The 16,167-nt window shown below is 39.5% G+C and overlaps 1 protein-coding gene across 8 annotated transcripts in view; it reads left to right on the forward strand.

Annotated features, from left to right (window-relative positions):
* The first annotated feature begins 3,270 nt into the window (after positions 1–3,270).
* SGIP1 (SH3 domain GRB2 like endophilin interacting protein 1) overlaps positions 3,271–16,167 on the forward strand; it is a 220,130-nt gene continuing 207,233 nt past the window's right edge. For 3 of the 8 annotated variants that reach the window (XM_025355465.1, XM_025355475.1, XM_025355495.1), the window contains exon 1: positions 3,837–4,249. In XM_025355465.1, the coding sequence (XP_025211250.1) occupies positions 4,240–4,249 (10 nt within the window). In that variant the 5' untranslated portion in view covers positions 3,837–4,239. Of the gene's footprint in view, positions 3,296–3,460; positions 3,771–3,836; positions 4,250–16,167 lie in introns of those variants that run through there. The other 5 variants (XM_025355457.1, XM_025355505.1, XM_025355485.1 and 2 more) reach the window with 5 other exon arrangements.

A 16,167-nucleotide genomic window follows, 5' to 3' on the forward strand; every position in this document is an offset into this window, starting at 1 on the left:
TTTAGTGCTAATTTTCTTTCCTCCTTTCTTTGTGACTCAATTCTCATTGTCTTCTTTCTCTTTCTAAAATATAAACAAATTTCCCCTTAAACCTAAAATTGGGAGATAGTGAAGAAGCTCAGCTTTTATAGTAGGAATATAATAAGATTTTATTCTAAAACACGATGTAATCAGTCATTACTACCATGCAAATACTATCTTAGAAAAAAATGTTGAATGTCTAGTGACTTCAGCAATTAAGTTTTTGGTCTTGGACCAGTCATAAGTACCATATCAGAGCCTTGTACGATCTGGGCTGACATTCACATCCTGAGCTGAACTACTGAGCAATTCTTGCACTTTGATGCAAGTCAATTATTCACCCAATCTTTTCCATATACCCTTTGACTTTCATTTCAGAATTGCAAAAGGTATTCCATGATTTTGGAGGCTAGATATTCTCCTTTGCCCTTGCTGGCAAGCAAAAACTATACTATGAAGTGATAAAATTTGAATCACAACCTAAAGGATTATCTTTGTTCTTGATCAAAACAATTTTTTTTCCCAAAAACCTACGAGAGGCTAGGCACAGTGACCCACACCTGTAATCCCAGCACTTTGGGAGGCCAAGGCGGGTGGATCACTTGAGGTCAGGAGATCGAGACCAGCCTGGCCAACACAATGAAAACCCATTTCTACTAAAAATACAAAAAAAAAAAAAATCAGGTGCATGTGGTGGTGCATGACTGCAATCCCAGCTTCTCAAGTGGCTCAGGCAGGAGAATAGCTTGAACCCAGGAGGCAGAGGCTGTAGTGAGCCAAGATCTCACCACTGCACTCCAGCCTGGGCAACAGAGTGACACTCTTTCAAAAAGAGAAAAAGAAAAAGAAAAAAACCTATGAGAAAATACCACAATTAGGATAATCTCTTTTGATTATATATTTGAGCAAATTTTATTGAAACAACTTCATTCATTGGACGTTCTTATAATTGGTAATAGCGTCTTCTTTTTAAAGGGTAAAATACACACAGCTGATGAAATTGTGGTGAAGTTTAGCCTTTGGGATTAGCTTTACCACCTTTAAATACACATCCCTTTCTGACAATATCTACACACTTCTGCTTTTCCTATAAATAGTCATTGACTAAAAGAATCTTTCCATTGACTTGCTGTCTCTAGATAGTTGCTGCAAGTCTAAAGAAAACTTGAAGTGTACCCATACCAAATCTATCTGAGAGGATTACTCTAACACACTGTAAAACTTACATTGGGAGGAAGAAGGCAGGCAGCCTGGGTTTCTCTGCCTTTCCCTTACATCCTGACAATGGCCCCCACTCCTGCACCTCAGTGCTTGCACTCACCTCCAGATTTTGCATGAGACTTTTTTCTTACTTACAACTCCCTATATTCTTTAGAACTACCACTTCAAGCCCATTCCAATTAATTTCTGAACTCTGAAATTTCACCTCTGTAAGAAAACAAAAAGAAGTCTTTCCTAATTAACCTCATTTGTTCTGATTTCCCACTTAGCAGCCTTTCAGAAATCTCCAACATGTTACATCTTTGGATGCATCACCTGGTCTTTCACTAACTTGTTCTCTGTGTCTTTGGTACAACCCCCAGTTGGCTGCAAACTTCTCTGATGCATCTGCCAGCCCTTTGGTAGTAATAATACTAATACTAAAAAGCTAACATGCCGGTCTTATTATGCTCCAGACACAATGCTAAGTAATTTACTGGCAGAGTATTTGGATACTGTCTGGCATATAGTGAGCCATTAATACAGGTTTGTTATTATTACCATTTATAGCCCAATTAACTTAGTATTACTGTTCTCTCCATTTCAGGATAAGAAAACTGTGAGGCACAGAGAATTACGTAAATTGCTTAGAGTCACAGAGCTCATTACGTGGCAGAAACAAACCTTGGTGCCCATCTATTTGACACCAATACCCATCAATGTTCTTAATCATTACAAAAAAATTGCTAAACACACACACACGCACACACACACACTAATCAATCCTTTTTGCAATAATACCCCTGTCGTTTTCAGAGCAGTGTAAGTTGTACTCAAGGCAGGTTTTACTTAGGAATTCACTCCCCTTTTAAAATTTAACTGTCTTAGAGACATAAGGAAAAAGTCACAAGTATTTGTATCTCCCCGGAGATTTTCATTTTGAAATTTAGAGGCCACAGAAATATGTGTCCTTAGGGAGAACAATGAGTTTTTCAAAACTTCTAAGTTGCTAAGGAGCTGTGTTTTGTTTTTTAACTATGAATATGCTACTTCAGTCAGTCACCAGGACGTCATATTTGCTTTGGTCGAAAGAGCTAGGCCATGTCCAGGCCTGAGCAATAGAAAAAGTTTATGAGTATATTGCTAATATAAATGATTAATAATACATTACAGGCTCAACCCTGATCATGCCATGCATCTTCTTACAGTTATTTTGAGTACATTTTCATTTGATGCTCACAATTGCTCTCTACCGTAACAGCTTTTCTCCTGGTCATGCTGTGAGATTATACAGGGAGAAACGCGCACTTCTGATGTTGTCTTTCCTGAGTTCTAAAGAAGGCTTTGCCTTTCCTCCCATCTCCTTTCCTTTTTCTCTTCCTTCTTCCTCTCATAGGCTGCCCTGTCCTTTTCTTCCTTAGCTGTCTGAGCTTTCTTGAAGGGAACCAAGGGTCGTAGATTCCCCAGGCCTGGGCCCTTCTGGAAGGCTCCAGGTTCTCTGGAGAGCAGTCAGGTGACAGAATCAACCCAACCAGGCCCAGTGACATAACTTCCCACTTAGGCAGCTGCACAGCACCCAGATCCCATCCCTGGAAGCTTCAAAACCCTGGGCTCCGCCACAACCAGGCACAACTGCCTCCCTCCAGGTTTCCACTTGGGTGAATGAATGGGCTTGAAGGCAACTCCAGATGCAGGAGGCGCGTTGCGGAGAAACGGAGAAACGTGTCATTTACGAGAAAGTTTGTTTCCTACAGAGGCTGCAGTTGGCAGCTGCACTCCCAGTCGGTTGCGAGAAAAGCTCCCCACCTGGGGAAGCGAGGCAGCTCCCGTGTGAGCTTGGCAGGGAGGACGCGGTGGCGGCGGGACTCGAACTCAGTCGTCGAAGGGCGCCCCGCAGGGTCCCCTCCAACTCTGTAGCCCGGACGGCGTGCCCAGGTTGGAGTGGGAGGGAGCCGGCGTGCACAGCTGTCTTTGGTCGGGCTCAGGCTTCCGCTCCCTGCCTGCTCCCCTTTCCAGCCTCCCGCCCCAGAAATGATCTCAAGCGTTGCCAGTTTGATTCCAGAGCCCCACTCGGGTGGGTTCTTTTGTTTCTTTGTTTTAATGACAGTTCCCAGCCCTTCGGCATGTCATGCGCAATTAATTCCCTGGCTCTCACGAAGGCAGCTGGGGTGAAATTTCTTCTGCATCATCCTTTTGGGGATAATTGTTTATGATGTGACGTCAGTCGGATTGATTTTTCTCTCTTGAATGAAGGGTGGGAGGGGAGAAAGAGAGACGGAGAGAGAGAGAGGCGCACAGATGTGCACGGAGGCCACCGACACTGACATTTGGAATTCCTTCAGGGTAAAAGGACACCGGAATGGGAGCTTAAAAGTGTATTGCTAAGACTTCAGGCTGCACGGAATTGTTAAGTTTTTCTTAAAAAAAAAAAAAGAAAGAAAAAGAAAAGAACCCCCTCCGCAGCAAGCCACTTAGGTGCTCCTTTCACGCCAGAGTCCCCTGTTAAGGTGGCAGCCCTTGGAATTAATCTCGGGCACCCAGCCGCTGCTGTAAGCTTAAGGAGACGACGAGGAGGGGCGGGGGAAGTGCGTCACCAGGTGGGGAAGGGGCTATGTATTTGGTGACAAACGGGAGGCGATGGGGGTGGAGGGGAATGGGGACGGGAAATAGGTTCTGTGTGCTCTCCGGGGGTATTGTGTCAGGAGATGCAGGCTGGCTACCATGTGACGCGGTCCAAAGCTGAAGGGATTGGCCGAGGCAGCGCAGGCGGTGCAGCTCGGCCGGCTTGCCGTTCCTCTCCCTTTCTCTCAGCATCTTCCTGGTAGCCTGCCTGTAGGTGAAGCAGCACCAGCAGCATCCATGGCCTGTCTTTTGGGTTAACACTTATCTCCTTTGGCTTCGGCAGCGGACGCAATAGACCTCAGCAGCGGCGTGGTGAGGACTTAGCTGGGACCTGGAATCGTATCCTCCTGTGTTTTTTCAGACTCCTTGGAAATTAAGGAATGCAATTCTGCCACCATGATGGAAGGTAGGATGCTTTCGGCTGTGGTTGACTGGCTTCAAGCAAGGTTTGGGCGGAACAGCGTTAAAGAATATGTGCAGCCAGTGTATGTGGCGGTTCTAGAACCTGGTTGCCAAGGTTTTGCAAGCAGAAATGCTGCAGTTTGCTTGCAGTGGATCTGGGCTCAGACTAATGGAATCAAACCACAGGGCTGCTGCCTAGCTCAGAACCTACAGAGCTCCCAGCTCCTTTGAGAGAGAAAAGCCTAAAGTGTTTGCAGGGAGCTGAGATGGAGCTAGGAAAGAGCTTGCAAGCAAATAAGTTGGGCAAGAAGATAAGGTTTTCTGTTCTGGGTTCCTGGGACTACACTGATTAAACATTTACAATGGAAACTTGTTTTCTGAAATTGACATTAGACAGGAGAGGTCATGAACAGAGTTATCCATACAGACATTTTCAGTGAACTGTTTAAAAATTATAAAAATTCTTACAAGGTATTTTTATCTCTGCAGTTTACATCATATTATTGGGATAGGAGGGCAGCAAATTTGGTCCATAAACTGTAGTTGTATGAGAATGTAATTGCAGCAGAATGAAAAATATAAGGAAAATACCCGGGCCTCTTGCCTCCTGATTCGGGGTCTTATTAGGTTAAAAAAGAATTTTATGCTCCCTAAATGCTTTCCATGTCCAGTGGTTTTTAGCCAAGCATCAAATGATTATTTGCTGATGATCTTTTTGTATATTCAATATTGAGTGTAAGGAGGAACTTTCCCTGGGGAGATGCTATTTAAACTATATTTTATTCTACTAAATTGCCCTTCCCAACCTGAAACTGTGACAGCCAAGATTGTCTCAAAAAAGCAGCAAGCTGATCAGGAAAGAAGCAAGCAGCTCTATGCAGGCTTTGATTTTCTGTTTTCACACTATAGGATGGTGCAAAACTCCTGGCCTTTCCTAAGATGACAGGCAGAAATTTGTCCACAGCCTGGATTTCACAATGCAGAATTGAGTGCATAATGGGTCTCAAATCAGCCATGAAAATGGCAGAGAGGCCACCTCTTAAGCCAAGGTTTGTCCCACGGATTTTAACTATTGCTTAGAAATTTACCAAAATGGAATAAGAAGAGGATGGTTTCTTAAAAACAGCAGTGTAGCCTGTACTTATTTGGCAGAAATGAATTCTTTTTGCTCTCCCTGTCATCATGTCAAACATTGTCAATGTGATTTGGGGGAGTGAAGAATTCTAGAGTCAAAACCCACAGATTTGAGAAGATAGCCTTAAAAGAGAGGTTGGGTATGATTTTGTCATGGAGCTGAGTCTTGTTTGCAAAAGGTTCTCAAGCTAGTCCTTCAAATCCAGGCCTAAATAAATTGAGATTGCTAACACTCTCAGATTAAGTCATTTTCATTAAATCAAAATGGATTTAATCTTTGAATAGCAAGGCAAGACAAACAGAAAGAGTATTATTTATGCACTTTTCAATTAAAAATTCATGTGGATTATCTTCTTCAGAAAAAAATCTTGCCTGTAGAGGTACTGTATTTCTCCAGCTCAATTTCATATAGCATTTCTTAAAAATGCATCTGCACACATTCTGATTAGATTTCGGTCTTGTATAGAGAATTGGATGCTCTTTCTCTTACTTCTTGCCTTGCAAACCATGGCACTAAAGTATCTTCTTTGAAGGTTGTAACGTTTTTTGATGCTCATTAATGATTCTCCCGGTAATATGGTCTATTGTGCCATCCAAGAATGCCAGTTCAAAGCCCTGTGATAAGCTTATCCAGGCTGCCTAAACCAAAATGAGAACTGCAACAAAGACTTGTTCTGGAGCTGAATTAACACTATTGCTCTGGGTTTGCCAAATTTATCTAATTAAGGATGTTATCTTAGCACTGGTATGAATTAGAGGTTATACTATGGATACAGTTGTCTTTCACCAGATCTTTTGCAAGAGAAATTGGACAGGTGTTCCCACTGGCTTAAATAGCTAAATGAAATTAACATTCATTTCTACCCATAGTTCCTACTTAAATGTTTTTAAACCTTATTATCTTAATAGTTCAGTGACCTTAGAAAGGCAAATAGGAGCTTAACCAAAAATCAATTTTCTATCAGTTGCCTTCCAACTTAGTTGACAGTCTTTTTGGCAATATACATTCATGTTTCCAGTATTGCATGGCAGAATTTCACCTCTGAATTGCTCTTATTCTGAAGGTGTGGTATATAATTATTATTTCCACTTAACTCATCTCTAGAGATTGCCAGGCTCTGTACATCTACCACAATAACGTTGGAAAGATAAGGAACCTCACCAAAGGCACCCCGAAATTGCCATTGCAGCTCTTTGTTGAAACATCAGTAGACTCTGAGAATGTGCCACCAAACATCTAGTTAAAATCATATTTCTTCTCAAGTAGTGTGTCTCACACACACACATAGAGTCATCCACACAAACACATTTCTGGAAAGGAAGAAAACATATATTTGCACTCATGAGTATGTACATTTCTATATTGCTAAAGCGTTTTAGTCTGCTACTCAGAAAAAGCATGGCCATGGCAACTTTTCAAAGGCACTTCTCTACTTTGTGTAAAGCAAGAGTAAACAAATATTCAGCAGAATGGGTCATAGTAAACTACGTTTTGTTTGTGTGGAACAGGATATAGGCTCCTTTCATTCAATGTCTATTGGAAATCCATCTTATCATAGATGATAAATGTTACTACCTCCTCAGAGATCCTAATATCATGGAAGTAAACGAAATAATTCCCCAGGGACCACAAGCAGGTGATTAGTAGTTTGTGGCTCCATGGTTCATTTAACATATTTTAATTAAAAAACATATTTTTGAGGGACTTGATTTGTTGCTTCCTGCATACTTATCTTTTGACAGTGGTTGACATTGAGTTGTTTCCTTTCTAAAGAAAGCCACATGATCTGGAGCCTTCTGAAGTATAAATATGAAGGGAAAGATGATGAGCAAAGGGAATTATTAACTAAGGAGTGTACATACTGGCTAAACTTGCAATGAAGTCTATGTGGTTAGGGCAACTATTCAAGGACTATATTTTTGATATATTATTATTAAAGTTTGAAGATGGCATTCTTTAGCTATCCTTTCTAAGACAACTGGAACTAAGTCAGGGTTTCTTGGGCTATCTGTCTATTTGTGAGGATGTCTAGAAAGTACTTTCCTTGTTCACGTAGGCCTGACTGAAGGTGTTTTGCATTTTTAGTTCCATATTCAGGCTCTTAGGTGCTATACTAGAAAGATAAGTTTCTAGGTGCCGATGGTTTCATTTTATATGATAATTTAAAAAATTAACAAGCATATATTTTGAAGGGATTACTGTGTTTAATTATAATATTCAGGGTAATATATTTTATTATATTTATTTTATATATTTTATATATTTTAATATATATAAATATTTTATATTTTTTAATATATTTTATTATATTTACTACTCATAAAAACCTGAAAATAAGTATATTGTATATACAATGCTTTTTTCAGTCTTTTTCTACATTTCAAAAGTAAAAATAATGCATCAAGGCAAAAAAATGGTGGAGTGGAATTTGAACCTACATCCGTTTAACCACAAAGCTCATGTTTTTGACCCTCTAGGAACCTCTTAGTTTCGCTTTGCCTCAGGTTGGGCATGTTAACCTAATTGAAAAATAGGCCGTAGTGCCTTTGGTTGCATATTCTGTGTCTCTCTGTTTTAAATATGAATATTCAGAGAACCATACTCTTTAATTTCTTATTAATGCTTTTTATGTCCAAAAATCATTATTTTAAAAATTTTGCATGATTCAAGAGTAACTGAATTTCTGTTGTTGCAATAAACCTTATAAACACTAAGAACTTCTTTTCCTATTTAGAAACAGAGTTTTACTAAATAACATTTGGAAAATTCTTTGGTCAGAAAAGAGCAAGACATCTTGAATTTGGAGCTGTTCATTTTATAGTTAGTTAAGAAGTTTTAAAGGGAATGCTTCTAATTTTCCTACTGATTCTCTTCTTTAAATGATGAAATTACTTTAGAAAATCTAAACATGCAGATATAAGAGTCTAATATATGTTCCATCACTTGTGTAATTTCTCATCTTCTCCAGTGTTCTGTGTCATAAAGAACCTCTTTAGATGTATATGTTCCCATCCAAGTGTTAGGGGTCAACGTTAAACTTCTAAAAATAATATGGAGTCTTTAAAAAAGTTAAATTAGATAAACCATACTAGAAGGCTCCGGATCATTCTTTCTGTTGGAGGTAGCACATACACTATCCATGTTTCAAATAAACAAGGGACAGGAAGTTACCAACTCACAATTTTTGTGTTCCTGAAAGTTTGTTTGTGAGTTGGTTACTTGGAACCTGTTTTCCTGTAGGAATAATGATACAAATAATAGAGTCTCGCACAAGTCCATCAAAGGCTATTAACCCAATATCTAGTTAACATCCCAAATATTTGCTATAAAATGTGTAAAGAACAGTATGGTTCTCATAGTAATTAAATAGAGGAAAATTATGACATTAAATGTGTTTTTAATTTTGAATGTTGCTGTTTGAAGGAAAGAAGCTTTAATTGGAGGGCAATGAAGAGCTGGAGAGAAAATTTGAAGGTATTTTTGGAATACCATCAAATACTTTAGGTATTTTCAGAAGTTTTAGATACTCATGACACTGGATTTTTCAATTATGCTCAATTTTACTTTCATACTTGTAGCTTACTTTTTCCCAATTCAATTTTATCATACGAACTGCTTTTAAATTATGAGTAAAGTCATGACGTAAACTCACAGACTGGATTAAAAGTGGGAGAGAGAATTTACTGAGATAACTATAAAGGAGTTAGAAGAGAGAAAAATGAGAAGGGATTATAATGAATTTGGGCTCACGTGTCTGAATAAGTCCCATTTGGAGAAATTAACTGAATAAGAAAGAGATCATAGGTAGAATAGAAAAAGCAGGAGCATAGTAAAAGCAGGAAAAAGTCGGGTGAGGCAGAGGTGTTGGGTCTCACAGGTTTGTGTGCTAACTACCAAATGTAGGTATGGGCACACAATGGCAAGCTTTCCATGGGGGAGAGATTGGAGAAGTGCATTTAGACTTGGGAAGCGATGGGCCTCTATTCTTGGAACTTGTGTGTTGGTTAACTACATCTGCAACGTATTAGAAAGATCTGATATTAGAAAGATATTAGGCATCTAGAATTAAATACTTTACATCACACGCCTGCCTTGTTTAAGAAAACTTCTATATCTTCCTATTTCTCTTAAAATCCATAGGCTACAAGACCCTGCATGCTCTGGCCTGCTGTGCCTTTTCAAGCTCATCAAATACTTCACTCACACTGAAAGCCATACTGCTTGCCTTCTGGTGTTTAGAATAAACACTTTCATGCCTCAGGGCTTTTTCCTTGCCTAAAACACTCATTTTGCAGGTCATGGAGTTACCAATTCTCTTGTGGTCCCAGCAAAACTGTCACCTCCTCAGGCAGCCTTTGCTATCATCCTTGTCATTTCAAACATATATCCTGGGCTACTGAGTCCATCTCAGCCCGCTCTCCCTCCTCAGAGCTGTGTTTATGGCCTGTGGTTGCTTTCAATGCATGGGCTGAATCTCTCACTCAGAGGTAAGCTCCACGAGGGCAGAAATCTGGTCTACCATATTCACCTTTGTATCCTTAGCTCTTGGCACACTATAAATACTTAACATGTTTATTAATTGAATAAGTGAACAAAACTAGATACAAATGACTCAGATAACTGTATACTATTCATTATTAGGTATTATTTTGGGCATTATGATGGACGTAAGAAAAAAATGCTCAAATATGTATTCTCACTGGAGAAATAAAATCAATAAACATGAAACAATTAGGAAATAAGACAATATTCTGCAGTGATAAATTGTGAGAAACAGATAATATATATTGAAATGCAAAAAAAAAGGAAATAGTTCATTTTAAAATACATACTTGAGCTTGAATTGTTTTGGTGATGAGTTCCTAGGAAATGATTTCGTAATGAAAAAAGGCACATTGTAGCACCACCATTCAAAGAATTCCCAGAGTCAGTTTTGTCAATATCCTGGATGCTTTTTTTTCTTTTCTCTCTTCCTTTGCCTTCCTTGCATTTCTGCCTTTCCTTTCTCTACTTTTCTCATTCTTGCATCCCACCTTTCCCTTCCTGGGTTCTCATTCCTTTTCTCTGGTTTATAACTAAGCCTGAAAATGGTGGCTTACAAAGCTAGCAGGTTTGACTTGGAATCTGGGAAAGTGTTTTTAAATAAGTGAATGAATGTAAATGAGTGCAATGTTGTTCTATGTATTTGTGTGTACAGTGACGATGTCATGGTATATGAGATTTTTCAGATGCAAATTACTCCTGATTAAAGAATTTGTTAATCTTAGGCGCTCAATGTGTTAGCTGATTTTATGCAGTTGGACTTTTTGGTAAAAAGAACATGAACCCAGAAGTCAGACTTGAGTTTGAGTCTAAGTGTTGTGACTGCTTGGCTGTATGCCATGAGAAAGTTACTTTACATTCCTGGGCTCTGTTTCCTTGCAAACAAAATGAGATAATTGATCTGCCATACCTCTAGAACTTCCAGCTTTAACAGTCTCTGGCATTTGTTGAATGATTGGGATTCCTCACATCTACTCGCTCCAAGGTTTGAATTCTAATGATTGACTGCTTTTCCTCTCATCTCAAAATATATTCATCCCTGACACACAAATCTTTCAAATGCATTACTATCTGCCTTTTATTAGTTTAATTTTTCTCTATTTTTATTTTGTAGCCACAATTTAGTTTTGCCTCTTTCCTGTACTGGAACACAAAAAGTGCATTTATGGCAACCCTCTTCTGCAACTCCTAGTCTAGAACTGTTTGTTTATTCATCAAATATTCTGTATCAAATGCACACTAGGCATTGTTCTAGGTGCTATAAGCTCAGTAGTGAACAAAACAGATTAAAATGTCTGCCCATGTGGCATTCCTTTTGCAGAAGTCAGTCAGCATGAGCCTATGTGATCCATGGATCAAGTGACAGGTGAGCATTCAGAAGTCTAGCATTCAGATACTGGTTCTGTGAATGTCTTATGACAGTGCCCTTTGGGCTCATGCTTCTCACACACTTAATAAATGAATGAGTATCATGTCCTTGCCTTAGCTCACCATTCCAAACCCAAAGTTGTAGCTGAGAGCTCAGCAACTGCTGTAGGCTTGAACATTTTCACAGAAAAGATGTAAATGCCACGAAAGGGTCATTTCAGGATCAAAATTACACATCTACTCACATGTTTTTTGGTGTATACCAAAAACTTTCATTTTTATTTTTGGTTCATATCCACTTCTGTTATGTGTCAAGACTAGTGTTTTAGGATTTTTGAAAGCCTGTGTGGAGTTACCTATGTTTCTTCTCTTTACAAACAATATAAGGAGGAAAATATTCTGCTCACTTAGGGCATTGTCAAAGATTATGTGACATTTGCACATGCTTAAAAGTTTTAAAAATGCTTTATTCATCAAACAGATACATCTGGAGTGTTTCTGATACCTCAGTTGTTGTACTAGGCACAATGAAAATGACAGCAAAACACAAGGCAACAATATAACCCATCTTCAGAATCATAGAGTCTATTATATGATATCACATTTGCATGTACATATTTTATTCTTGCAATGCCTCTGTGTGGTAGAAAGAATAAGTACAGTAATCCTCCCTTACCTGCAGAGGATTTGTTCCAAGACCCCCAGTAGATGCCTGAAACTACAGATATCACCAAGCCCTATATACACTATGCTTTTTCCTATACATATATATGAGATAAAGTTGATTTATATATATGATTATATATATATACACCTTCACAGGTATCAATCAATAGGTATCAATTTTACCTATAATAATTTTACCTTTATCATAGGTAAAATTAACTTTACCTATGATAAAGTTAGTTTGTAAATTAGGCACAGTAGGAGATTGGCAACAATATCTAATAATAAAATTTAGAACAGGTATAACAGCCTGCTATAATAAAAGTTATGTGAATGTGGTGTCTGTCTCGAAATATTTTGTTTACAGTACGCACCTCTCTTCTGATGATGTGAGATGTTACAGTGCCTACATGATGAGATGAAATGAAGTGAATGACGTATGCATTGTGATGTAGTGCTAGGCTGCCATTGACCTTGAACACAAGCACTGTGATATGCAACAATGTGATGACTGAGACGACTACTAAGTGACTAAGAGCAGGTAGTGTAGACAGCGTGGATACACTGGACAAAGGACTGATTCATGTCCCAGACAGGATGGAGTAGGATGGCACGAGATTTCATTATGCTACTCACAATGGCATGCAATTTAAAACTTATGAATTGGTTATTTCTAAATTTTTTCCTTTAATATTTTCAGACCACAGTTGACTGTGGGTAACTGAACCCACAGAAAATGAAACCTTGGATAAGGAGGAACTTTTGCATTACTATCCTTATTTTAAACAGAAGGAAACTAGGGCCCACCAAGGTTAAGTGACGCTCAAGGTGACCACCTTACTAGTGGCAGAACCAGCACATATCAGCCAGGCTTGACTCCTAGTTAAGTGCTGTTTATTTGTATAATGGCGTAACTGGAAAATCTTACTCATATGTAAAGTGTTTGACCTAGGTCTCTGACTGGCAAGTAAACAGTAGATTGCTTAAGTCTGACTTGATGTTTCAAAAGCCTTCTTCAGAATGAAGCGAGTTAATTTTATTATCAGGTCATGATCTTTCAGAACAGTCATCAACTTGAAGAAGGCCACCTCACACAGAAGGGTTTTATCCCAGTGGGCTCTTTTCAGTAGCTCTCCCTGGTTTTCTACAGTTTTCTGAGGAAGAGGGTCACGATGTGATGTCACTAGTCCAGTAGACTCTAAACTTTCACAACTTACCTTCTACCACACATTTTATCAAAAAGCCTGGTTCCCATCACCAGCAAAAGCCCTTTTTTCCCCCTGAGAAGGACAGCTCAGTGTTCACTGATATTTTATGAAAACTGTGGCTGTTATCATGAAAACATGATAATGTGTACCATCATTTGAAGATTAACCAAATGGGTTCAACCTCATTTTATAGTTGCAGAAACCAAGGCCAAATGAAAAGGCTTACCTAAGGATTTTTATTCTCTCTGTAAGAGGACAAGTCAAAGTTTATTTTAGTAATGATTCCAAAACTGTGAATAGACAAAGACTTGGAGCCCACAGTGTCTTTCACGTTCAAAGGTGCTGAGGCTGGCTGGATGACTGCCAAAAGACACAAATGAATGTGTCCCCAGGGTCATCGTTCTACTGAGTACACATACAATGTGACCATTTATAGCTCTCTCCCTTGATTTTCTCAGTGAGTCAGTACAGTGTGGGGGGAAGGGCCAGGACTTGAAGAGGGACTATACCGCCTCTGTGACTGGTGACCTTGAGTGAGTTCTGGAATGGTTGGCCTCAGCTTCCCCATTTGTAAAGGGAGAATAATGCTGGCTACCTACCTCATACAGTCATTATGAAGAGAAAATGAAATAATAAATATACATCTGAGAGTGTGCTACAGATGCCAGTTTTTTTCTCAGACTGTTTTCTCTCAACCTATATACCCATTATAAAGTTTAATTTATAAATTAGTCACAGTAGGAGATTGGCAATGATAACTAATAATAAAATAGAAGTTTCCATTGTTCTATTGGGTGTTACTTGTGGATTTCCTAGCCTCTGGAGGCTAGATATTACTGCTTGCTGTTTTGTTTTTTATGTAGATTATTACTGTACCCTCCTGAAGATAGGCCTTACAGATTTCTTTCTCCTCTTCACCATACCATGAAGTTACAAGCATACTCCATCATCCTTTATTCTCAACATCCATGTGGTCGGCCACCCCTTTCTTGAACATATACAGCATCACTAATCAATCACAGCCATCTTTCCCCCTAGCTGTAGTATCTATCTCAACATCATATTCCAGGAAATTCCTGTGAATTGATTGGAATGGGCACATGAGATGATATTACCTTACATTTCTTACCACAAGCAGTTTCCCAAAGTTGAAATACAGGGAATAAAACTAGAATATAGGCTGGGCGAGGTGGCTCATACCTGTAATTTCAGCCCTTAGGGAGGCTGAGGCAAGTGGATGACTTGAAGCCAGGAGTTACAGACCAGGCTGGCCAACATGGCAAAACCCTGCCTCTACCAAAAATACAAAAAAATTAGCTGGGCATGGTGGTGCGCACCCGTACTCCCAGCTAATCAGGAGGCTCAGGCGGGAGAATCACTTGAACCTTGGAAGTGGAGGTTGCAGTGAGCTGTGATCACATCACTGCACTCCAGCCTGGGCCACAGAGGGATAGTCTGTCTCAAACACAAACAGATAAACATACAAAACCCACTAGAATATAGGTGATCTACCTGTGCACCCACCTTTACAAATGCCCTGAGTGAATCACCAAAAATGACATGTCAAAAATTGCTCACAGCAGCAGCTCTGGTAACAATGGCAGGAAATGGTCTCCAAGCCTGATTGTAGATAGAACCCAACTCCTGTGCTATTGACTGTAACCATTAAGTTTCTCTTAGCCTCCTTGTGCCCTAATTTGAAGAACTATGTCTACTGGGTAGCCAAGCTAGAGTCACTGCTTGGATTCATTCCTGATTCCTCCTTCCTTCCTGTCCTACATCAGTAGGTCCTCAAGAACTATAGATTGTCTTTCCTGAATAGCTCTTGACTTTGTTCTCTCTCTTTCATCCCCTGCTAACACATCTGATCAGACCTTGCTTCTTCCACCTTCCAATGAATCCTCCTCACAGCCACCAAAGACATCAATTTCCTCATCTGCCTTTGATTGTTTCCCACACTTCTAAGATGAAGTCAAAATGCTTTAGTGTGCTGTGCAAAGCTTTCACTCATAGGCTGCCTTCAGCCTTATCGCTCACTGGCCCAGCCAGACAGAGCTCCTTGCCATTCTCTTGCCCTTGAACTTGCCATTCCTTTCCTTCTCTATATGGAAACAGTCTGTTCTGACTTTTCAAGCACTAACTAAAGACTGCCTGCCTTCAGTGAAGCCTTCACATATGCAGCAGGTTGAAAATGAGAGCTCTGGCTTTGGAGTCAGACTGATCCAGCTTAAACCTGTGTGTGTGACCCTAGGGAGGTAGTGAACACGTTTCCTCCTCAGGAAAGTGGATATGATGATAACAGTCTTTCTCATGGGTAATTTAATCATGTAAGGTTGAAAAAATTAAATCAGAAAGTGCACTTGTAGCACTTGGAGTTCTCCAGAGAGACAGAACTGAACAAATATTGTGTGTGTGTGTGTTTGTGTGTACATACATACAGAGAGAAAGAGAGAGAGGAGTTTTTAAATAAGGAATTGTCTCACATGGTTGTGGGGACTGGCGTGGCAAGTCCAAAATTTGTAGGGCAGGCTGGCAGGCCAGTAACTCAGGCAAGGGTTAACGGTGCAGTCTTAAGACAAAATGTTAAGCTCCCAATAATCTTAGTTACTATTCTCTTTTAGGCATAGCACATTCTTATACCTGCTTTGTTCCTTGCTAAAAACCGAGGACTATGCCACAGTGGAGATCATATTTTACTCACTTTAGGATTCCCAATGTGTGGCATGTGTGTAAATGCTCAATAAATATCCAGTTTTAATCAATGAATCCTGTGTAGGGATCACAAACTTTTGGTGAAAGAGTCAAGTCACCTAGCATATGGTTATTATGAGAATTAAATGAGTTAAAATATGCAAAACATTTAGAAGATTATTTGGTCCATAGTAAAAGCTTATTAAACGTTATTGTCATGTGCACATCAAAGGTCCCAGTAAAGTTCCTGGATGCCAGGCAATACCCTGGATCGTGCTTCCTCTGCTCTTCCCAAAGCACCCATCTGCCATG

The sequence above is a fragment of the Theropithecus gelada genome, chromosome 1 (assembly GCF_003255815.1).
Source record: "Theropithecus gelada isolate Dixy chromosome 1, Tgel_1.0, whole genome shotgun sequence".
Classification (NCBI taxonomy): domain Eukaryota; kingdom Metazoa; phylum Chordata; class Mammalia; order Primates; family Cercopithecidae; genus Theropithecus; species Theropithecus gelada.